The 25,314-nt window shown below is 35.2% G+C and overlaps 4 protein-coding genes and 1 non-coding gene across 5 annotated transcripts; 4 read left to right on the forward strand and 1 right to left on the reverse strand.

Moving 5' to 3' along the window:
* Window positions 1–10: 10 nt before the first annotated feature.
* Window positions 11–1,449, forward strand: LOC125224000 (RING-H2 finger protein ATL51-like). The gene has a single exon (XM_048127331.1). The coding sequence runs from the start codon at window positions 308–310 to the stop codon at window positions 1,271–1,273; it is 966 nt and encodes a 321-aa protein (XP_047983288.1). The 5' UTR covers window positions 11–307; the 3' UTR covers window positions 1,274–1,449.
* A 638-nt stretch (window positions 1,450–2,087) lies between these two features.
* LOC125223990 (non-specific phospholipase C3-like) lies at window positions 2,088–4,714 on the forward strand. Its single transcript, XM_048127319.1, has 4 exons — window positions 2,088–2,878; window positions 3,358–3,767; window positions 3,945–4,115; window positions 4,280–4,714. The coding sequence occupies exons 1-4, from the start codon at window positions 2,253–2,255 to the stop codon at window positions 4,609–4,611; spliced, it is 1,539 nt and encodes a 512-aa protein (XP_047983276.1). The 5' UTR covers window positions 2,088–2,252; the 3' UTR covers window positions 4,612–4,714.
* Window positions 4,715–7,391: 2,677 nt separating this feature from the next.
* On the forward strand, window positions 7,392–10,445 carry LOC125202640 (non-specific phospholipase C4-like). The gene is made up of 3 exons (XM_048101090.1): window positions 7,392–8,579; window positions 8,888–9,058; window positions 9,856–10,445. The coding sequence occupies exons 1-3, from the start codon at window positions 7,574–7,576 to the stop codon at window positions 10,206–10,208; spliced, it is 1,530 nt and encodes a 509-aa protein (XP_047957047.1). The 5' UTR covers window positions 7,392–7,573; the 3' UTR covers window positions 10,209–10,445.
* Window positions 10,446–19,855: 9,410 nt separating this feature from the next.
* On the forward strand, window positions 19,856–22,257 carry LOC125201981 (probable xyloglucan endotransglucosylase/hydrolase protein 30). The gene is made up of 4 exons (XM_048100290.1): window positions 19,856–20,094; window positions 20,207–20,307; window positions 20,404–20,612; window positions 21,526–22,257. The coding sequence occupies exons 1-4, from the start codon at window positions 19,896–19,898 to the stop codon at window positions 22,040–22,042; spliced, it is 1,026 nt and encodes a 341-aa protein (XP_047956247.1). The 5' UTR covers window positions 19,856–19,895; the 3' UTR covers window positions 22,043–22,257.
* A 1,616-nt stretch (window positions 22,258–23,873) lies between these two features.
* On the reverse strand, window positions 23,874–23,992 carry LOC125202919. Its single transcript, XR_007173249.1, has one exon. It is a non-coding gene; the product is annotated as a U5 spliceosomal RNA (small nuclear RNA).
* Between the last annotated feature and the right edge of the window lie 1,322 nt (window positions 23,993–25,314).

Consider the following 25,314-nt stretch of genomic DNA (forward strand, 5'->3'; position numbering starts at 1 on the left):
CCTTAAATATCAGTAAATGCAGTTTGAATTGTAATTGTGCCACCTACTGGCACAAAAATTAGTGTTGATGGATGATGTACTTTAGTTTTAGCCTTCTCAAATTATTGTCATCAAAAAAGTATAGATTCTTGATATGATGCATAGAATAAATTTGATGAAAACAAAAGAGAAAAGAGGGTAGATATCAACTTCCACTTTCACATTCCCTTCCCCTTTTTTCCCTTTAGTTTCCTTCCCTTCAAAGCTCTCTCTCAGCTATGCATAGATTGCTGCAATTCTAATCAAACTGTTGGTGTGAGTGTGGAAAATGGGGAGTGTTGGAAATCCAAATCCATGGGCTCCTTATGAGAACTACAGAGATTGCTCACAGGGGATTTGCAGCATCTACTGCCCTCAATTCTGCTACTTGATCTTCCCTCCTCCGCCGCCGTCCGACGACGATTCCGGCGCCCCCTTCTCCCCTCTCATAATCGCCATCATCGGCGTGCTTGCCAGCGCCTTCCTCCTCGTCAGCTACTACACTCTCGTCACGAGGTACTGCCGGCGGAGGAGGGGCGGCGGCGGCGGAGGATCGGAGGGCCGCGGCGGAGGAGGAGACGATTCGTCGCCGGAGCAGTGGCAGGTGGCGCAGGACGGGCTGGACGAGTCGCTGATCAAGACCATCACCGTCTGCAAGTACAAAAAGGGGGAAGGGTTGATCGAGGGCACCGATTGCGCCGTCTGCCTCAGCGAATTCGAGGACGACGAATCGCTGCGGCTCCTCCCCAAATGCAGCCACGCATTTCACCTCCCCTGCATCGACACGTGGCTCAAATCGCAGTCCAATTGCCCCCTCTGCCGCGCCAGCGTCGTCGTCGTGGTGCATCACCCTTCCCCTCCTCCGATTCCAGCCAATCTCCATCAATCGTCGCCTCCGCCGCCGGCGACGGCGAATTCCTACCAATTTGAGAGGCGAGACGACGAATTGGTGCTGGTGGTGGATGATCAGAGCTCACACTCTCAAGAGATGGTCGTGATTGAAGCCGACGCCGGCGAGGATGAAAACCCCCAAATTGGGGAGGATCAGTATAGACGATCGGTATCCCTAGACACATTTCCGCAGCAGCTATTGATCTCTGATATTCTGAAATTTGAAGATATCGACGAGCAAGGACAGAATTGGAGAGGCGTTGGATCGTCGAAGGGCTTTCTGCGAAGCCCGGCCTCGATGAAGAGGTCGATTTCAACCGGTGGATTCGTGTTCCGAATCAATGAGGCCGCTGCCAAATTTTAGTGTAAGATAAGATACTTTTTTTTTTGTGGAGAATCAACATAGATTCAGCTGAGCCATTTTACTTCCACGTTTATTGTATGATGATGATTGATAAGTACACAAAGGAACCAACATAATGTCAGAATTTGAGAAACTGTTCTTTCTCTTTATATACAAATCAATATTTGGTGTCTTCACAGAGCATTGTTCAGTTGTTCTTGCCTTTTTTTCACTCTTGTTAGCTTTTAAATTGCGAATTCGAGCTTAGTAAACGAGAGGGGAGCACGCACGTAAATTCCTTCGAGATCAACTAGAAATGGATCTAAAGCTCAGTTTATGTTGCAAGAAGTGTTGAGGAGATGCAGTGTGTGTGTTTGTCTGGTGAGAGTTGGAAAGGGTGGCTTGGCCTATTGTGTTGGCAATGTGCAAACAAGCACATGGATACAAGGCTTGTACCTAACTCAAAGTGCCCACATGTCTCACCAATATTTCCTCAATCATTTAGCTATCCTCTTTCCATATCTGATAGTCAATGTGTGACTAGGCTTTTTAGGGTAGCCCAGAATATCACCATATGCCAATAATTGAATAGGTTGAGGCCATGTTATTACCCAGAAAACAAGGCCACCCAATATAAAGTTTATAAGTTAATGTTAGACTCTTATTGAATACAAATGTTAGACTATTATTGAATAATGGTCATAAGTGGATTTGGTCAAATAAAATACATAAAAATCAGAAGTAGTTATACTATTATTGAATAATCTTTGCTGCACAATGCTTCACAGAATGCATCTTGTGTTTTTCAGACTTTGAAGAAGATTCTTACATATTTTATTGGCACCAACTCATTAATAAAATCAAGAATCACATGCTTTTTGATAAATCCAAAAGGAAGATGAATAGCTCAGATTAAGCTGTCTCCAACTCCTCTTCTTGTTCCTGCAATCTCATATTTATATCCACAAACACACCAAGAAAAAGAAAAACATTCAAAAACATGCCTGAGACTCCCACAGATTACCCCATCAAGACAGTTGTGATCCTAGTCCAAGAAAACCGATCATTCGATCATATGCTAGGATGGATGAAATCCATCAACCCTGAAATCGATGGTGTCACAGGCCAAGAATCCAACCCTCTATCCACCTCCGATCTCAGCTCGAGTCGCGTCTCCTATGGTCACCAATCCGGAAACGTTGAGCCTGATCCCGGCCACTCTTTTGAAGCATGCTACGAGCAAATCTATGGCGTTCCATGGAGTCAGGAGTCAGCCTCTAACCACAACCTGCATCCTACAATGGAAGGCTTTGCTCAGCAAGCGGAGACCATAGAGAAAGGAATGGCCAACATAGTGATGAACGGCTTCAAGCCGGAGCAGCTGCCTGTTTACAAGGAGCTGGTATCAGAGTATGCAGTTTGTGATCGATGGTTCTCTTCCGCTCCCACTTTGACACAGCCAAACAGGCTCTTCATACACTCTGCAACGTCCCACGGTGCAACAGAAAACGACACGAAGATGCTGATTGAAGGCTATCCACAGAAGACCATCTTTGAGTCTGTGGAGGAGGGAGGTCACTCATTTGGGATATACTATCAGTATCCTCCTTCAACTCTCTTCTACAGGTAGTTCCATATACTCATGAAGCATCAATTCCTTGATTTCTTTCATTCTTAAAATTTCTTTATTTATGCTTTCAATCAGTTTTTTAGCCATTAGCAAGTGATTACACATAGTAGTAAAGCTTAAAATTTCATTCTTTTTTGCCTATATGAATTCAAAAATTCAAGAATTGTCACTAGCATACCACTACCAATACATTGCCACCAATGATATCAACATCAACATATGTTTAATCCTATTTGATTAGGTAAAGGATTAGTTAGATATGAGTAGGGCAGGACCCCACCATCACCTTCCCTTCTCTATCAAAAAACAAGATAAACTCTTTTTCAATGGTCAAAGCCACCAATCAAGACTATTTGATAGTAGCCTTTACTTTACTCCAATTTTAGAGCATATCTAGTTTTTAAACCTTACAAAGCAGTAACTTATAAATTCACTTTGCAAAATGTAGAATATTTTTAACAGAGTTAAATGACAGGAACCTGAGAAAATTGAAGTACATAGACAACTTCCATCAATTTGATCTGAGCTTCAAAAGGCACTGCAAGGAGGGGAAGCTACCAAACTACGTAGTGATCGAACAGAGGTATTTCGAGACAATACTGGCCCCGGGAAACGACGATCACCCACCCCACGACGTCTCAGAAGGCCAGAAATTCATCAAGGAAGTGTACGAGGCACTTCGATCAAGCCCACAGTGGAATGAAATCCTATTCATCATCATATATGACGAGCACGGCGGATTCTACGATCACGTGCCCACCCCCGCCACCGGGGTCCCTAGTCCAGACGACATCGTTGGCCCCGAGCCTTACAACTTCAAATTCGACCGCCTCGGCGTCAGAGTCCCCGCAATCTTGATTTCCCCTTGGATTGAGCCTGGAACAGGTTCTTGCAACTTTTCACAATCTTTCATTATAGTTATAACCAAACCTTTGCATGTTAGGATCCTCGACTGCACATTAGTTTGATATTATCCACATATTATCCACCTTGAGTCAAGCCTGCACGGATTTGTTTTTCTGGTCACTCATATATTGCTTCCAACTTCCTTCATTAATGTAGTGCTGCATGGACCTTCCGGGCCATATCCGACGTCGGAATACGAGCATTCATCGATTCCGGCCACGGTGAAGAAGATTTTCAATCTGAAAAGCTTCTTAACAAAGCGAGACGCTTGGGCGGGGACTTTCGAGTGTGTGATAAACAGGACTAGTCCACGAACAAACTGCCCCGGTAATTACATTACCAAGTTTCTTACAGATTTGTTTTTGAGTCACTCCAAAAAGGATTTAAACAACACTTATATACTGCTTTCAACTTTCATCATTTTCTAATGTGGGATGAGTTTGCAACCCGACAAATACACATATGACATGAATTGATTGATGGTGGCGCAGTTGAGCTGTCGGAGCCGGGGAAGATGAGGGAGAGGGAGGCGAACGAGGAGGTGGGGCTGACGGAGTTTCAGAAGGAGCTGGTGCAGATGTGTGCGGCGTTGAGAGGCGATCATGGAGAGGTGAAGGATATGAAGGTGGTTGAGGCGGTTGATTACGTGGGAGGCGCGTATCGGAAGTTCTTGGATGACTGCCACAGCGCGGTGAAGAATGGAGAGGATGAGTCGCATATTGTATGCCTCGCGCATCAGCCGCAGCAAAAGCGTGTTTCAAAGTCCTTTGCCGGGAAACTCTTCGCCTGCTGCGCTTGTGGCCGCGATCAGGCTGTTCAATGATTTTATTTTATTTTATTTTTTATGTGTGTATATTTTAAATTACAATAAATATGCGTGCAACTTGTTTATCTTATAAATAAATATTTACTGTTTGTAAATTTCATTTTGACTAAGGTGTATTTAATTTTAATTACTAGTACATGGAGGGGGTGTTTGATTTGCAAGATTGTATCTTGCATTAAATTTATTGTGTGTTTGGTTCAAGGGATTCAATCCACAACTCAATAATCATGGAATTAGTCATAGCTAATCTTCTACGACTAAAATAATCTCACAGTTCAATCCTAGATTATATCTTGGTACTACTTTTAGAGATAAAAGTGTTTCTAATTTTAGTAATGAATCATCTTAGTTGAAACAAACTAAAAAATAAAGTGAATCATATTTTCTCATTCTGATCTTTATTTTGATTTTTTTTATTTACGAAACATTTCTATTTCTAAGATTTCAGGATTATTGATTTGCAAGATCATTGACAGAAATCATACCCAAATACCAAATCCGACTTCTATATACTCCTCGGAAATTCTTATTCCAACATAAGAAATTCTTCCAATAATTCCGAGCCTAATCTTTTTAAAAAAGACGAGGGAGTAATATTTTCCTATTTCTAGTGCTTGTGGGCCCCAGATGGGTTTAATTGAGCCCAAGTTCGATAACACATTGGGCTTTTGGTCAGTGCGTTAAAGAAACTTTTTCTTCTCTTACTTTTTGGCTCAGCTATTACGAAAAAAAAATAGGCTGTAAATAAAATTATCGTTCCGCGTGGTAATCCACTAACACCCTTTTTTTGTTGGGCTTAATTAGGTGGTGTATTTCTATGTGAACATATTTATGTGTGTGTAGATTTTATTCGTAACATGATTAGCTTATTATAGATTTTTATTGTTCTACATCAAATTCATCGTGTTTACTTCATTGAACGTCAATATAAAGTCAAGTTAAATCGGGAATCAGGTATATGTTGAATATATCGATAGAGAAAAAAAGAGGGATTTGGCAACCACGCCCAAAATAACATCTTCTAGTCTCCAATAGATCTTGTTTTCTGAATATCTACACTAATTTCTCCAATCAATATCTTCTTGTTGACTTTCATTGCAGTATATTGTTACGATCTTATTTAAGACCAGGTAATATATACTATATCCAGCCCCTTAAGAAAAGAATATTCGTAGCATAACAATACATACTGTTGACCTTAATTAAACAGTTTTTTTACATCTGACTAGTAGTATTAATTTTAACAACAATTTTAAAGTATGCTTCGAGATTGGAGGAAACAACACTTTTGTAATTGTGGTGTACAAGGAATAATTTGATTGGGCCCTCCTATGATTGTGGTGCAACACGTATGAAAACCAACTATATATTGAAGATTTAAGGTTAGGTGCAAGTGTGCAACGTGTTGAGACTTGAGCGGCACTTTGAGGATTATATTTTATATTCGATGAAATCTAAGTTGTTTATAGCATAAATTTGGGTGTGTTTATCATGCCACTACTTTGATTTAACTTTACACCGTTACATGTAATTAAGATCAATAATATCAGCATGTGATTAGTATGCACATTCATGGAATAATGGAATATTGTCATGTAATGACGAATGAATCAATTGTGGAAGAGAATTTGAATTTGATTTGTATTTTGTCCAAATCTTGAAATCGAGTGCTAGCTCGTGTCAAATTATGCAAATAATTTAGATGAAATTGATTGCCGATTATATTCATTACTAGGCAAACCACATCTAAAATTACTATTTCAAGTAATTTTGTCTCATAGATGCCGTTGTTATTAGGAAAAGTAAATCTTTTAAGCCAATCAAATTTCACGTAACTTTATGAATTTGAATTAGTCGAACACGTTATAGATTGAATTTATTAGAATTGCACCCATTAATAGGAATTTAAGAGCATCATGTAAAGATTCCCAAATTTGACACGTACCGTATTACTACATTTTTTTCAACCGAAGGAAAATAATAAAATACAGTTCGTGGTTGTTGGATATATATTTCACATGCTTAGCTAATCCTGTATAACAAACGTGATGAAGATGGGGTAGGTTGCGTCTCGATTTTGCTATTATCTCTAACTCAGACAATTTTAAATTCCGAATATATTACATCACTCAGGAAACTCGATATATATTTGTGAACACCGAATCTCTAACAATAGATAGTAAATATAAAATGGAATGGAATTTGCAACAAAATCAAAACACGAAATTAGCCTCTGGAATAGTGTAGATCTGTTTCATTATTGAATTTATTTATTTTATTATAGTAAATTTAAAATAAAATTTTCTTATGTACTATGTTAGTAAGTAAGTACTTCTAAGAAGCTTAAAAATTCAATTAAGAATTACCAATTGCTACAAAAGTAAGGTCACATCTAAAAGTGAGAAAATGACCAAAGTGAAAATTAGCAATCCACTTGTTAATTGTCGACTTCCTAATCATCTAATGAAGGTGTACTAACAAAATAGAACCAACCCCACATTTGGAGATAAGGGTGCATGAGTTGGTTGGATTGACTTATAATTATATAACATGTGCAAAACCCTAAAAATGAAACCAACGACATCGAGTTAATATAGTTAAAAGTAATTTGATTTAGGACTAAAAAGCTTCTTTTTATTGTTCATAAATAGAGAATTGTCTCCCCAATAATTTCATGTGGGTTCCCATAGGCCACAATAAGTCTCACCTTATCATTGAAAAAAAACAAATCCCACTACAGTTTTCTTCACCGCGTTATCCTCATTTCAAATTGTACAACATCATCATAACAACAAGACAAGCAACCTTAACATCTCATTTTTTGCAATCTTACATCCATACAATATACTTTGAATAAATTTCTTCCTTCTTAGTATAAGTTATAACCCGTATAGACTAGTCACTCCCAACAACCAAAACACAATCCAAAAAAAAAGAGATATTTTAGAGAGAGACTAAAATGGCATCTCCGATCAAAACAATAGTAGTTCTAGTCCAAGAAAACCGGTCATTCGACCACATGCTAGGATGGATGAAAACCCTAAACCCGGAAATCAACGGCGTCACGGGCACCGAATCCAACCCGCTACCCGGCTCCAACGGCCTCCTCTTCCAAGACGGGTCGGCCTACGTCAACCCGGACCCGGGCCACTCCATCCAAGACGTCTACGAGCAAGTCTTCGGCGTGGAGTGGACCCCGGAGACCGCGGCCTCAAACCCCGAACCCACCATGACCGGCTTCGCCCAAAACGCGGAGCGAAAAGAGGCCGGCATGTCCTCCACCGTCATGAGCGGCTTCTCCCCGGACTCCGTCGCCGTCTACAAGGAGCTCATCTCCGAGTTCGCCGTCTGCGACCGCTGGTTCGCGGCGGTCCCGGCCTCGACGCAGCCCAACCGCCTCTTCGTCCACTCCGCCACCTCCAGCGGCGCCTCCAGCAACGTCACCAGCCAGCTCATCGCCGGCTACCCGCAGAAAACCATCTTCGAGTCATTGCACGAAGAGGACTACACCTTCGGAATCTACTACCAATACCCGCCGTCCACATTGTTTTACCGGAATCTGAGACAGCTCAAGTTCATTTTCAACTTCCACCAGTTCGATCTGTCGTTCAAGCGCCACTGCGAGGAGGGGACGCTGCCGAACTATGTGGTGGTGGAGCAGCGCTTCTTCGACTTGGCGGTACTTCCCGGGAACGACGATCACCCGTCCCACGACGTCTACGAGGGCCAGAAGTTCGTGAAGGAGGTTTACGAGGCGCTGAGGGCGAGTCCGCAGTGGAATGAGATGCTGTTTGTGATTATTTACGATGAGCACGGTGGATTTTACGACCACGTTCCGACTCCGGTCACGGGCGTTCCTAGCCCCGACGGGCTTGTGGGCCCCGAGCCGTACAATTTCCAGTTCGACCGCCTTGGGGTTAGGGTTCCGGCCATTTTTATATCCCCGTGGATCGAGAAAGGCACCGGTGAGTTATTCAATTTATCGTAGCGACCATGTGAGTATCAATTTAAAAATAACTCACTTAGCTTGGGACTCACTTAGCTTGGGACGTGTGAAAAAGATATATGAATCACTTAATAAGGAACATAGAGTATCAAATTAAAAGTAATTTGTTCTTAGGTTTCATATGATTGCAAAATTGAAAATTGTAAGTGCTAGTATTAAAAAGCATTATTATTATAATTGAAAGATAATGTTGATTATTTCATTTTGTATAGTTTAATGAAAGTGAATAAGTGATGGTGAATAATATGGTTGTGATGATTTGGGCAGTTGTACATGGGCCTTCAGGGCCAACTCCAACGTCAGAATTCGAGCACTCGTCTATACCGGCAACCGTTAAAAAGATATTCAATCTAAAGGAGTTTTTGACGAAACGAGACGAATGGGCTGGCACTTTTGACGTTGCTTTGAACAGGACCAGCCCTAGAACCGATTGTCCTGGTACACTTCTTTCATCTATAAATATTCTTATTTATTGAACTTCACATAATATCAATAAATAGAGTATGGGCACGTTGACCTGGTCCGTTACAAGTCACTACATTTTTTATTTTTATTTTGTAAGTGGTAATTAATAAACAATAATACTGATAATAGAACTACATTTTTATGTTTGCAGACTGACATTTCATTAGTAGTATTTTCTAACAACCCTGTTTTTCAAACTACTAGTGTTTAATTTCACATGCTAGCTAATTGATTCTAACTACGAAATCAACCCTGTTTTTAAAGCTAGTGTTTCATTTCATGTTCTAATTGTTGGATTGTTAATTACAACTCTTGCTATTATCCTTAAAATTATAAATTTGATTTATGATCGATCGCATAAAGAATGAAAACGGAATATTAAATCACACAGTTTTATCAATTGTCGTATCTGTGTACAAAACGACGTCTTTTGGAGATGTTAAAAATAATATTGTTTCATTAAAATTAGTATTTTGAGTATCACTATATAAGATAATTGCTAAAAAAGGAAACTTGTAATGTAATACTCCTATTTCAATTTTGAAACGTTACATATGCATGACCGACTAAAATTTGATCAAATTGTGTGATTTCACCAAAATTTGATCAAATTGTCTGATTTCACCAATTTAAAATATAAGCGTGCCAATCATCCAACACTTGAAATAGGAGACGTACATACTAGTATTTGACAATAGGCATGACTTATGAATATGGCAATGTGCAATTTGGAGCATACTAATTGAACCTCACCATATCGACAACGACAGTGACCCTAGGTGAACCATCGAAACTGCGGGAGGCAGAGGCGAACGAGGCTGCGATACTATGCGATTTCCAAGAAGATCTGGTGCAGTTGGCCGCGGTTCTGTGCGGTGACAAGCGCAGCGAGGCGGACTTCCCACCCGAGCAAATCGCGGAAATGACGGTGGCACAAGGAGCCGAGTATGTGAAGACTGCGTTCGACAAATTCCTGAATGAATGCAACAAGGCCAGGGAAGAAGGCGCCGATGGATCCACCATTTGCATACCACCTAAAACCGGCGACGCCGCTGCCAAACCGGCTGATTCCAACTCCTTCGCCTCCAAATTGATCGATTGCCTTGGTTGTGGTCGTGATTGATTCCTTCATTTCAATGTTTTTGTGTATTTTAATGGTTCTCGCTTTTTCTTTTCTTTTTTTTTAACTGGATGCGTTAATTCCTTGTTTTGTTTCGTTTGTGGCTGCTGTTCAAGTGTTTTGATGCTAGTAGCGTACACATGATTATATGTGTTGTGTCGAATTTGATTCGTAATTTTCTACTCCATTTTGTACTTTCTATTTCATAAGACAAAAGGTCGCACCATTTTGTGATTTCTATTTATTTATCTCGTTCTAGTGTCAATATAAATTAATATGATAAGAAGAATTTAAGGTTTGTCTGCACGGATACTCAGATGGTGTTGATGAAGGAAATGTAGTTTGAAGGAAAGAAAAATAAAATGAAGAGGATGTTGCATAATTGCATTGCATTAATGTGAGAAAGAAATATGGGCCACCTCAACTTAGGGCTGGCTTCAACAATTAATTTTTTGGCTACGAACTATTGGGCTTATCAGTTAAATGACAATTACAGCGGCCGTCGATGGCCCACTAAAATGAGACGTGGGCTTTCAGTCAAGCCTTCAATACTTGAAGCAAAAAAGCAAAATTGTCTAATATATGAAGCAGGAAATATGATATTTTAAATATGAGAAACTGTATAAAATTAGCTTCTTAAACAAAGCAAAATTGTCAATAAAAAACTTAGAAGCTCTTTAGCATGAGTTAAAACCGTCTATAAATAACAACAGAGATTATTGACATGCATCAAAATTAGCACTGAAAACTTAAAAACTATTTAAAATGAGTTTAAACTTTCAATAAAGAGTGAAACATCTCCTTGAAATTGGTCAGGTCTAAGCTTCAATGAAGGAAGTGAAGCATCTCCTTAATACAAGCCTAAACTATTATCTGAAATTGACTCTTAGGCCCATTCACTAAACTCAAAACATACCAACCACTCAATGGGCTCGAAAATAAATGGAACAATTCCATGAACTGGTGCCCAAAAACAATAGAGAGGATGGGATGTATACAATTTCAGAATGAAATTAATGTCGAACAAATTTAACCTGTGCCAGGTCGGTTAAGTGTAAAGTTGTTTTCAGTCAAAAAAGTCTATGCATTAAATTATTTGACAATTTAGTACTTGGTTGCACTTTCATGGATTCAATGTTTTCGGTTCATTCTTGACTTTTTGGTTCTTGTTTTTCACTTTCTTTAACTCTCTAAGTTGTGCGCTGTCGGATGTAATAATGTAAGGAGTAATAACGAAAGATTACTATGAATGTTCTTTACATATATATACACTATCATTTGCCTCTTTTTCTTTTTTCTAGTTTCGCTCAGTTTCATCTCTGCTTTGGCATTTCATGATGAACATTATCCATGTGCATAACATATTTATATTTATAACTTACTCGAGTATACTATTTATTAGGTATAAGTATTAATGTATTATTGGAAAAAGAGTCACTTTAATAGGTATAATGTTTTCTATTTAGAGTTGCAAATATACACTTGATGATCAATTCTCAACTAATCCAATCAACAAACAACTTACCACATACAATCAACAAACAACTTACCACATATATTTAATAGGTAATAATGTTTTTTAGAGTTGCATGTATATAATTGATGATTTGAATTCTCAACTAATCCAATCAACAAACAACTTACTACACATTAGAGGTTGGTGTTGTGATTTCTCTTTCTCATCAGGGGAGGTGAATGACACCACGGGGGAGGCAGAGGCTCTTGATAACACAACCTCTGATATGCTGATATGTTGTTAGTTGGTTTAATGTCATATTTTCTTCATGCTCGTTTCGTGTTGTTCGTTTCGTATTGTTGTTGGCTCTTATTGTTAGTTGATGGTAATCTTGTTTGTCATAGTAGCGTCTATGGAGGTGTTTTGTTTTTTCGCTTCACTGTGATTCTATTATATTTTGCTCTTCTCTATGTCTTTGTTCGGGCAGAATATGTATGACTAGGGGTGTCGAAACGGATAGCGGGTATCCGCTACCCGACGAAAACAGGTAACGGGTCGGGATCGGGTAATCATATTTTTGGGACAACAATTTCGGCCAAAATCGGGTGCGAGTACCCGTTTTGACACCCCTATGACATTTGTACTGAACTACTATTAATTAGTCATTTAACGATTGGAACATTTTATTACTTATATATAAAAAATGCAAAGTTTAACAAAATTGCAAATTTATAAAAAAATAATTAGTACAAATTAAATAATCTATTTCTATATTCCCTCCGTCCCAGTTTAAGAGTCACTTTTTGCCATAAAAGTCCGTCCCAGTTTAAGAATCACATTTAGAATTATTATTTAGAATTTTTCATATTTGGTCATACAATTTTATCCCATTGTTCATCAAAATTACATCAAAACGTCATTATTTACATTAAAATAAATCAAAACAAAAATAAAAAATCAAAAAGTCAAAAAGGGACCCACCTTTAACTAACTCACTTCATTTATTACGCACTCCGCCATCTCACTTCATTTACTACATACTTCCACTCTTTCTTAAAATCTGAGTCATAATAATAAGTGACTCTAAACGTGGGACGCAAGGAGTATACGTTAATTGCAACGAAATCTTCGTACAATATGCCAGTTTTTGTTTGGTAATTGGGTGAGATGGAGGGTAGGAATTATATGGCCCCATGGCCTCATCCTCATCTTCTATGTGGATACACATGATTACGTATGCATTCTTATCCCTCTAGGCTCCATCTAGTCTAGTGGCTCCATACTCATGCACCTATTTTAAATAACACATGTAAAACAAATAATTAATCATAAATATTCACACAATACAGCACATAGTCACAGACCAAATGAACTGCTCTTTTCATTATGGGCGCGGTTTGATTTCGTAGGGCCCACCACTCGAGCTGACCTCCTCCTTATTGGCTCTAACCAAACCGATTTTCCATTTTTTTAGTTTCCCTCTTCTGTCTTAAACCAAAGTTCTAAAATAATGCATCGAATTAAATATGGTGAGAATAATTGTTTCCTAACATGTACTACAATTTATACAATATATTACATTAATAAAACCAACAGACATTGCGTGACATATATTTCATAAAATTGGTAAAATGGGTCCCACTGCCTCCACTATAAATTTATTTTTGTTAGTTTGGAATGATTATTATGAGTAAACCTCTAATCCAATATGTAGCTGTGAGCCACTTTCTAATATTGCGTCCAACTTAAGTAAGCCGTGGGGGCCTTATGTTGGTCTGGCGCACTGATTTTTCTCTTTTGGTGTTCAATTAAATCAGTATTTTGGTGAGTTCAAATTTTAAATTAGTATTGGATGATCTAATTGTGTTTGAATTAGGAATTTTATAATCATGTGATTGGTCATTACTAATGAAGTGTTGTTTTTATTAACAACTTGGGTTTGGTTTTATGTGATGAATTAGTCTAAGAAAAGGTTCATAGAGCCGTTGGAGAATTCTCGATGGAACTTATGGATTTTATTGAATTTATGGACTTTAAACTAATGATTAACCATCATTGTCTTATTTGATTAAGTTTTGAGTGGCTTTGGAAGCGTGTATAGGAGGTAAGGAACACACCTATGCTTCGTGTTGTCATTTTGAAATATTATCTTAAATGTCTCATTTCAAATTATTAATTTTTATGTGCGAAAGTGATAGAGCCGTTGGAGAATTCTCGATGGAACTTATGGATTTTATTGAATTTATGGACTTGAAACTAATGATTAACCATCATTGTCTTATTTGATTAAGTTTTGAGTGGCTTTGGAAGCGTGTATAGGAGGTCAGGAACACACCTATGCTTCGTGTTGTCATTTTGAAATATTATCTTAAATGTCTCATTTCAAATTATTAATTTTTACGTAGTTCACTCTTTTTAATAAGCTTCACATTCTATTAATATATAAAAATAAAAAGAATTTGTGTGTGACATTTAATTGGAGAAAAAAAATGTCATGTAATATCATCATGTCTGTCCATAGGATAATAGATTCCTCTGAGATAAAAAAAATAAATATTATTTTTATGATAAAATGTGGATAGACATTGTTTTCGATCCGATAATTTCCACGACATATTTTTCATATTTCGGCTAAAATCCAACTCAACCTTTAGTTAAGAAATTTAGGATAGAAAGTTATGATGACTGAAGAGTGACGGGTATCAAACCACAAATAATGTGTAGGTCAAATTTTTTTCACGAATTTGATGGAAGACAAAGTGCTAGTAACCATCGAATTTTTCCATCTTATCTCAAAGTAATTTTCATCTCAATATATAATGGAATCTCATATTTTATTCTACTTTTAAAGTAGATTGTGTCTTTGCGTGTATCAGAGCGTTGAGAAAATTATTGAGACTTAAGCCCCTAAACTTAGTTATACTTACTAAATAGTCTATATGAAAGTAAATATGAGCACTAATGAAAACAAGATAATAGTAGTATAATAATTTCATTTAATAAGGTTTAGAGTATATACTTCTCCATCCCTAAATCACTACCGAAAAATAGCTAAGAATATTTTTAAAAACAATTAAGGATGTTAATTTGTGTTTGTAAATATAATACTAACACTTAAAAAGCGTCTTCGTTTTGATGTCTCAACTAAAATTAGGAAATGCAAAAGAAAGCATCTTAAAAAAAAAATAAAAGATTAAATTATTCGTCCTCAATTTAAGGATACTCTATTTTGTGTCCTTTTTTTTACCATATTTTTAACATAAATCATTGCATTTCTATTTATATCCTTAAAATATACACTCTGTTTTCAGTAGTAAATTAACAATGTTTTATTTTTGCCATTTTTGTAGGTCCATAAAAATTATTCTATTTTTATTTAGACATACAAACAATTACAACCCAGCGTTATCTACAATGTGAGACTTTTTCTCCACACAAATAAACATTATTATTTATTGAATTAAGCCTTTCAATCACAGCGACGGTTTGATCATTAGCTATAATCCCTGTTTTTTTTCAATAAATAGATCAACTGTATCTTATACTATTGGGTTCTTAAATTTTACAGACTATTACCAGAAATTCTAAATTTGGAAGCCAATCCCATGCGTTGCAAACCACTTATTAAAAATTCTCATATTAATACTAAATTAAAAAGATTAAGTCACACACCATGTGCATTACACATGCATTCAATGTTCTTTTTTCAATTCCTTAATCATTTACTATAATAAATATTTTGCTTAAGTATATTATATATACTTAATTATATATTCATTAATATAATAAAAACAAAATTAGATGGAATTTATGTACATGCCTTACATAATACCCTTATCTCCACGGCAAAAGCATTTTTGAGTAGATAATATTTTGTGTAATATCCGTCGTTATAAAGAAGACTATTCATGAAATGCTGTACTAATATTTATTGAAATTGTCATCTATAGGATGGTGATTTGGGCTAGGCATATACTTCAAATAAGATTTATAATGCAAAAAGTAGTTGCATCTTCAATTTTGCATCCACTCAAATAACTCTTTTTAAGTAATATAGCATCTACATGCCTTGAAGAATCAAAATTGCCTAATTTCCTCTTTCCCTCACCTTTCATTTACTCTCAACTTTTTCTAAATCTTTTCTATATTTTTCATGGATACACATCCTCAAGCAAAGAATTACACAGGTGGCATTTCTTGTCTTCCTTAGAAAGTAGGCCCCAATTGTTAAAATGTATTCCCAATTTAAATGGTTGAAAAACAAAAAAATAGCTGAAAACGGCGGAGAAAGCGACCGGCCAACTAGTAGATTCCTCAAAGGGTTGGCCCATATATTTCCAGACAAATACAACTACACAAACAATTTAAGATTGTGAAATATTCCTCCACTACAAAATAGTTTACTTATGTGTAACGTTTGGGATAATTATTATACTTATTATTAGCATGAATTTTTATTTACATTACTTGGCCGCGCCCCGTCTTTTTCGTCGACAAATACCATAATGATTAAATTGGGTAAAAAAAAGACAATAATTGATTGATTCGTTTTATCGTATTATCTTGATGAGTATTTAAAGAAGTATGACTATTTTGTTAAGTTGGTGCAACAAATCTCACGAACATCTCAGTTTTTATCAACTTACAACAAGACATTTTCACCTAGACAATTGTTTTGCTTATATTTATTTATTACAAACAATTATACAGGTCATCAATACATGTCTTCTGCTAAGTGTTGAGTTTGGGATTAGAGATTGTAATCTTGTAGTAATTTGTTTTAATACACAAAAAACAGTGTTTACGGATTACAAAGATAGTTGTTAATTGAAAGGCAATATATAGTGCTCGGTAAACATGAGCACAACGCATAGATATTTCTAAGCACCTCGTGCTTGAAATAGTCGGTTGTGTTGAATTTAGTCATTACACAGATAATTGCACGGGTCGTGCTTGTTCACATACAACCGTGTTTAGTGTGCTCGGAATAGAGGAATTTGTTGAATTTTGTCACGAGGGCTACATGGGCCGTGTTTGTAAAAAACAAGCATGATAGGAACTTAAGCCTCTTGATTACTTCAAATGTACACTATTATACACATATTCACCTAACATAAAGTTGAGATTAATACTAGTATAAACAAAGAGGGAGCTAGTAAGGAAGGTGGAGAACTATGGGCCCTCCAACAATATAGGGGAAAAAATTAATGGGTATTTTGGTAAATTCATAGCTTATTACTCCCTCCATCCCATAAAAATAGGGACTATGGAGACGGCACGAGGTTTAATGTGAAATTGGTTTTCTAAATTTACTGATGATGTTGCTTCTATCGGTAACTACAATATGTATTTCTAGCTCTTTTCACTTCCTCTAATTCTTTCTCTCCCCATGTCTCCTACCTGATCCCGCCAACATCGTAGTTGCTTCTAGCGACACCAACAACGAGAAATACTCTACCACTATTAATAATGGCTAAGCACGACCAACAACATACTATAAAAGGTACTTCCTCCGTTCCAACTAAGTTGATATTACATAACTTTTGGGCATATAGATTAAGAAATTGTATTGAAAAGTGGGAAAGAGGAATAAAGTAGGAAAGATAAAGAGAGAGTAAAGTAGAAAGTGGAACAAAGTAAGAGGGATTGGATGTTTTGCTTTTTTGTTAAAAAGGAAAATGACTCAACTTAGTTTGGACATCCCAACAAGGAATACGACTCAATTTAGTTGGGACAGAGGAAGTAATTATAATGGAAAACTATAAGAAAAGAGTTTTTTTATGAAATGTTTGATAACTTTTCTATTAGAACTCCAATAAGAATTAGAGATGTGATTCGGTTTCTTCCCAATCAAAGAAAAGAGTCATTTCAACTCTATATATGCCAAATATGACATAAACCTCTATTTATTTAGCAAAAAGGCAATTTGCTTGCCAAGATAAGTTAGGAAAAAGCTTTTCTAAAACAAAGCTATCATTATAATGAGCTCATAATTTTCCAAATTATTTTGTCATACTCAGAAATTCTGCAAGTGATCATTTGTCTCGTCATGTAATTAACACATATTTTTAGATTTTTGAACTCGAATAGGTACAGAACATCAATATTATGGCAACTCATGCAGTTCTGCGTGACAACTGTCTTTGAGCAAGTAGATTATACTGGAGTATTTTTTTTCTTAATTAATTAAAATAATATTATGTGACAAGGCCATTGCAACTTTCTTAATTACTTAAAACTTTCGTGGCACATTCATTATACACAAATTACTTTATAGTAGCAGTTATCAAGCAGGTTGATCAATTTCTGGTCAAATGGATTTAATAGTATAAACTGATAATAGTGAGCCACGTGGACAGCTTGTTTCATACACATATGATGTTTTTGTTTAAAGAAAGTCAGAGCTTTGATAAAAATTCAAATTGAGTTTGAGAAACAATAAAACATTGTTTAATCAGTACAGATAACAGTCAGACTAGTAATCAATTTAAAAATTAATATACATAAATATTTGATTTCGATAGCCTAACCCATCGCTGCTTCAATAAAAGAGAGCTATTTAGTCCTTTGTTATGATTATTAGGTGGGAAAAAAGTTTTCATTTTCCAACTGCTATTAATTGTAGTTTTAATACATATGTGGTTTTGTGACAAGTAGTTGCTTTTCCATATTTTCTTGACTTTTGTGCTTTGGCGCATGAGTGGCTCTCTAGATAACTTTAATGCCTAATGTTGAAAATAAATCAATAATTTTAAAGAATAGGACCTTCAAATTGGGCAAAATATTTAATGAGATGTTTACGCATTAAACTTATATGAATATCCGTAAACAAATGAGTACTACTTTGATTTTAATTGTTTTATTTTATAAATCATGAAAATAATATTAATAGAATAAATTTAATAATTAAAAAGGAAGAATTTCATAAATATAGAAGCCAAAAAGACTAATTAGTGGAATTAACTTGATTAGATATGATAAGATATCTTTATACTGAAATATTGTCCAGTGCATAATGAAACAATTCTACACTGTAAAAGAAATATTAACATAAATCACGATGTTGCGCATAACATAAAAACAATATAATTGTAATGGACATATTCTTGTAAACATATATCACAAATTTACAACACATTAAATACATGATGTATGTCCTTGAGAAATAGACCAATTTTATTTAAAGAAACATTTTTTTCTCTTTAATAAGACGAACTTCATTCTTCACTAACAATACTCAGTTACTTAAAATTCGTATCATTTCAAATATTATATATTTTTCAGAGACGGAGGAAGTACGACGTAATAAAACAATATTGAATTAAGTTGTAATGAAAGAAATATCATAAGCATAGATTGTATGTCATGTTTCACGAAATTAACTTGATTATAAAATAAGATATACAATAATTACAAAGTGATATGGTAAATCATATTTGACTGATTTATTTTAATTAAGGAAAGACAATTATGTAAAAAGTAATTTTACATACTGTAGATCATATTTAACTAATTCACCTTAACAAAGGAGAGAAAATTGGTGTGGCCTATCGAATTTGGTATGTCTACAAGTATTTCGTAGATGTAGAAACCGTCCATAATGAGGAAATTATCCCATTGTCCTTTTGGAATTAATTTATTCAATTAATAATTTTCATACAAGTAATTAGATATTTCAGATTTGATTATTCAGTTGTCCATAAATAATGATTTTTCATGTATTAATAATTAGTTAGCAGTACTACTTATTATTAATTATGCACCTTTTCGGTTAGTAAGATTATATCTCATAATTAATTATATATTATGTTTGGTTCATGAGATTGAGTCTCGTAACGTAATTTTACATGGATAATCCTACGATAACTAGTCACAGACTCACAATCACCCTTTAAATAACATAATTTTAGACGGATAGCCATATGACAACGAGTCATGACAACGGAACGACACTAATATCTACTAAATGAGTAATACCAGTAACCACTAAATTAAAAAGTATGAATATACACATAAACAATTTGCATGGACTTTTAAATATGAAGGTGGAAGAATCTGAGTAGTGAAATAATTGAGAAGAGTCTTTCAGACCGTTTCCAAAAATACCCTCGATTGTAACTCCCACTTTTTCTTGTGTCCACTGATTATTAAATTATCGATCATCTCTCTCCCCTCAAACTACACATATATATACTCTCTGCACAAAACAAAAAGAGAAGCATTAGCAGAGCAAAATGGATAAACTCAAAAATCATATGCCTGCAGCCTTTCTCCTCCTCCATGTCTTATGTTTATGCATATCCCACACTGCAGCTTTCAATGACATCTCCATCATCCCTTTCACCCAAGGCTTCACCACTCTCTTTGGCGAATCCAACATCATCCCCTCCCAAGATGATCAATCCGTTCAACTCCATCTCAACCAATACACAGGCATGTACATACATACATACATATCACCCATCATCATCATATGCATACATACATCTTTTTTTTCTATTTATATTTTAAATATATATTGATAATTAATTTTGTGTACTAATAGGGTCCGGCTTCCGATCATCGGACCACTACAACCACGGCTTCTTCAGCGCGAAAATCAAGCTTCCGTCCGACTACACAGCCGGAATTGTCGTCGCCTTTTACGTACGTTAACACCATACTTACAATTTACAAATAATCATCCATTAGTACTATTTTTTTTATTAAGGTATGATCATAGTCTAATTAATTTAAGTACAGACTACAAACGGGGACTTGTTCAAGAAGACACACGACGAGTTGGATTTCGAGTTCTTGGGAAACATAAAGGGGAAAGCATGGAGATTTCAGACGAATATGTATGGAAATGGAAGCACACACAGAGGTAGAGAAGAGAGATACTACCTCTGGTTTGACCCTTCCAGAGAGTTTCATAGATACAGCATATTATGGACCACCCACAATATTATGTAAGTTTTTTTAATTTAATTTAATTTTTGGCTGCTACCACTTTTCATATTTTAAAATTTGGTACTATTTGACCTTTTCAAAATAGATTGCTTCATCAACAATATAACCACGCTTTATCCACACACTTTAAACATAAGCATCAAAATTTAGGCCGCCCCATATAATTAAGATATAGTAATTTATTTTATTGATTAGTATATATGTGTATTATGTTAGAATCATCTATACTTTTCAAAGTTCACATGTGTTTGAAAATATATGGAGGGGATTGAATGAGTCACATGCAAGGTCACAGGATCTAATTGGCGACTGGTAAAAGGTTGGATTTTGATGAAATTTTAGGGAAAAAAAAAAGTATTTTGGTTAATTATCGCAATATGGTTAGGAATAATCTTGTGAACATAAATGATGGTGTTGTCCTTGTCAAGCTTGAGGAGGATTAGCTGTTAAAAAGTCATAATTATGATGGACCGTTCCTATATATGCTTTTGCTTATTGCTTAACCTATTTCATGAAAGTTACGACTATAATTAAAGGTCTAATTAATCAAATGTCCATTTTGGACTTTGAGTTTTAGGCACCTACCTAAACATGTACTACTTGGTAAAATTCGTTAATAGTGGGCAGCCAAAGCCTGGCTAATTTCTGTAGTGTCACATCTATTTTTAATTAATTAGGGGAATTAATTTAAATTATATATGTTTTAATATCTTTCACATGCTGGCTATAATATCGCCTATGTGTATAATAATATGTTTAAATGCTCGCTTAATGTGTTTTAAGTACTAGTAAAGTCAAATGATACTAATTATACTTCGTGTAATATACAAATGTGTGGCGTAGTAATGAAATAAAGTACACTCTTCTTAAAATTTAAACAATATGTAATAGATTTTGACTTTTTATTTGCAGATTTTATATTGATGATGTTCCAATCCGGGAGATAGTAAGAAATGATGAAATGGGGGCTGATTTCCCATCCAAGCCTATGGGATTATATGCTACAATATGGGATGCTTCCGACTGGGCTACTTCCGGTGGTAAATACCGAGCAAATTACAAATATGCCCCTTTTGTTGCTGAATTCACCGATTTCGCCATCCATGGATGCGCCGCTGATCCATTGGAGGAGGTCACGGCCACCGAATGTGCCGAAAGAGATGAACATCTAGCCGGAGCTGATTTTGCAACGCTAACACAAAAACAAAGGTTGGCTATGGCAAAATTTAGGTCAAAGTACATATACTATTCATATTGTTACGATACTGTACGGTACCCGGTCCCACCACCAGAATGTGTTATTGATCCGGTTATGAGGCAACAATTTAAGGAGACGGGGCGGCCGAAGTTCGAACGCCGCCACAGGAGATACAAGCAAAAAAGTGAAGTTATGGGAGCTAGAAACTATGGAAATCAAGAGGAGGAGTGATACTTAAGTACATATTTATACAATATTGGATTGTGAAGGTGATTTTTTAATTAAGATATAGATTTATTTTTGGGATTGATACAAATAAATATAGATTTGTTTATGGATTGGACTGGGAAATTCTTTAGCTTGACCCATCTTGTAATATAAAATAAATGGGGATTTGCACTGTACTAGTTCTTGAGATAATGAGAGATTTTAAACTTTGTGATTTAGTTAAGTAAAAGAAATATGTAGACGTTACCACCAAACTGATATTTGCAAAAATGAATAATCTCAATAAAGTTTACTGTTTCACTATTCACTATAAATTCAACGAAATCGGCGTTGACTAGGCCAACAATTAAATAACTTTAACTACCATCCACAATCTTACAAGTTACACCTTCTACATAGTTACATCTGTTGACCATCTAATAGTGTTCCTTCTTTATGCAAACCAATCAAATAAAAAGTAGCTTATAGAAGCAAACACTTGTCAAAATATCATGTAAATATCACATAATTTTATTCTTTCAAGCTAACTTAGTTAATAAGCTTGTGTATGATTTAATTAGTTGATTGCTGTCAAGCTCAAACTTTAGTAGCTTGATCATGAGTTAGACGAGTTAGACAAATTTACGAAGACAAGGAGCTCTTTTATAATCTGATAATTACTTTAGCTTTTTGAAAATTTTATAATCGGATACTCAGTGCAAAGTTATTTTATTCGAGTAAAATAAGATACAATTAATGATGCAGAAAAACAATATAGCTTGGGCTTTTATTATGGGCCGGCTTGGGCTTCACTTTATTTTGATGATAAGATCGGGCACAATCAAATTTATAAGATCTATTGATCCTAAAATTATAAATTTTTGCTATAATATTATCTACAAACTTTAAATTTGGTTGCAAAATGAATTTATGCAGTGTATTGAATTTCTCATAGTTTGAAATTTCGACGAAATTTGAGAGGGATTTTAAAACTCATAATATTGCACAAAATAATGTCATTTACATCCATTAAAAGACATGTTTCTTATGTTGGTTCAACTACATAATCCGACATGACAAATTTAACTTAAGGAAAACAAACTTATGGAAAAATCGCTACAAATTAAGTGTATGCACATCATTAATGAAGGGCTATAGTGACTAAAATAAGGGAAATGTTTAAAATTACCTAGTTTTTAATGTTTTAGAATTATATAAAATCTCTATATCATCACATAAAGTGAAGGTATTATTATTTTCGTTCAGAAAAAATAAATTTATTTTCTATTTTCCGTCATCCACCAAAATTAGTACCTCTATATGTATAGTTTTTTCTCTAAAGTAGTGGGTCTCATTTTTTTATCTTCAATAACTTTTTCTATCAATCTCTTTTATTTTAACAATTTGCATTAGAACTCATACTACTATCTGCCATCAAAATTACTTTTTATTGACAATAGTAATACATTATATAGAGATCATCACACCATTTCATACATAATTGTAAATTTTCTTACCATCTAGAACCTATCAAAGCTTAGTTGAACCACATCATTTTTTAGCTAAATCTAATTCATCCTTTTTAACATTCACAGGTTTATTCGTTATTCTACCCAAATTCATATGCGAATCCAATTCAATTAAAAAAAACGCCGAGATATAAAATAGCAAGGTTGCTCTCCCAAAATATTGCGGGATAATTAATCCAAGGCTAGGTAAACATTTTATAGAATCATCAAATCAAATCAACACAAACATATACAAAAGTTTTGAAAAACCAAAAAAACACCTTCCACAGCTTCATATTTGCAGAAGCATAATACTAATGTAACAAAATTTAACTAGAATTGCAAGGGTTTTCTACAGAAGAAAACACCTTCCAAAAAGTAGCGTATGCTGCTTTTAAGCGACGAGCACACGGTATTCTTTAGTAAAAGGCGAAAGAATAGTTCGCTATGTGCTCGACGCGCAGCTGCGTGATTTTTGGAAATGGCAATCAATCTCTATTTATTGAGGATTTCATATAGGCTGGTTGGTCTGTGGCCGATGTGGGATTCCTTCACATTACATATTATAACATTGACAATAGCAATTCTTCAATAATCTACTTAAAATTGTTACACTACAAAGGTTTTAATAAAATGTTGAAGAAATGAGGCACTTATAGATTGGATCCATGAAATCTTCTTTGTGGTTATATTTTGATTTCAAGAAGCACAGAGAAATGTCAGTTTTTCCTTCAAAGTCTGGATAGGAACAGAATTAGTTAATGGATGACAATATTTGATGATCAACAGAAACTCTATAAAAGTTTGAAGCTCTCCACTTATAATATAAAGCCTGTTATAAATCAGATGGATTATAATGTTAGACTGAATATCCTTGAGCAGTATGTAGATACTATGGTACTTACTGCTTCGGGCATTGCTCTTGTTTAAAGTTTTTACCAATATTTACTATCCAATCTTCCCACCGAGTTTCGATATCTTGCAGTCACTATATGGAAAGGAAACATTGTTAGCCAAGCATTAGATATGAACAGACTTGTGTTCGAACATACATACTTGTTGTGCCAAGTCGCTTCAAATGAACGTATAGCTTGTCTTAGTTATTCTGCGAGTTGCTTGCAATGTTAAATGCCAACTGATGATGCAACTGTTTTCCTTCCTTTTCTTGTATTGAACTCCACAAGTCTCTGTTCTGTGAGGTCAGAGTTCTTGGACTTGCCTTTCAATATAAAGACATCATACTCTGAGATTTAGGTACTACTATTCTGAAGTGATAATTTATTCTTTTAATTGGTGGAACTAATGAGCATAATGGGAAGAAAATCAAATGACATTTCTATATTTTTTGAAATGTGCAATTCACTTTTCCTTTTCTTTCTCGGCATCGTACTAATGGCCGATCTACTATAAAATTATACAAGATCAAACCGTTCGACCTCGAGTATACACATATTTTGGCCATAAAACGCGGCAAAAATAACTCAATATTTGAATCATGATTCGTGACTTTCTATTAAGACTTTATCAAGCTCAGTCTCAAAATAATATCAAACAAGTTCAACATGCTTTTTATGCTTAAAGCCTTATATTTGCCTTGAAATCGAACATGGATAAATAAATACATATTCAATTTGCAAAACAAAGTGAAAGACAAAAAAATTAAAGCGAAAAGAGTTATAAATAGAAAAACCCAACAAATATAGTAGAGGAAAAGAGTGCACATTTACTATTCAATGCAATTTCATAATGAAAACGAAATCGAAATAATGGAATTCTTCATCACACGCT

Source organism: Salvia hispanica, chromosome 1 (genome assembly GCF_023119035.1).
Source record: "Salvia hispanica cultivar TCC Black 2014 chromosome 1, UniMelb_Shisp_WGS_1.0, whole genome shotgun sequence".
Taxonomy (NCBI): Eukaryota; Viridiplantae; Streptophyta; class Magnoliopsida; order Lamiales; family Lamiaceae; genus Salvia; species Salvia hispanica.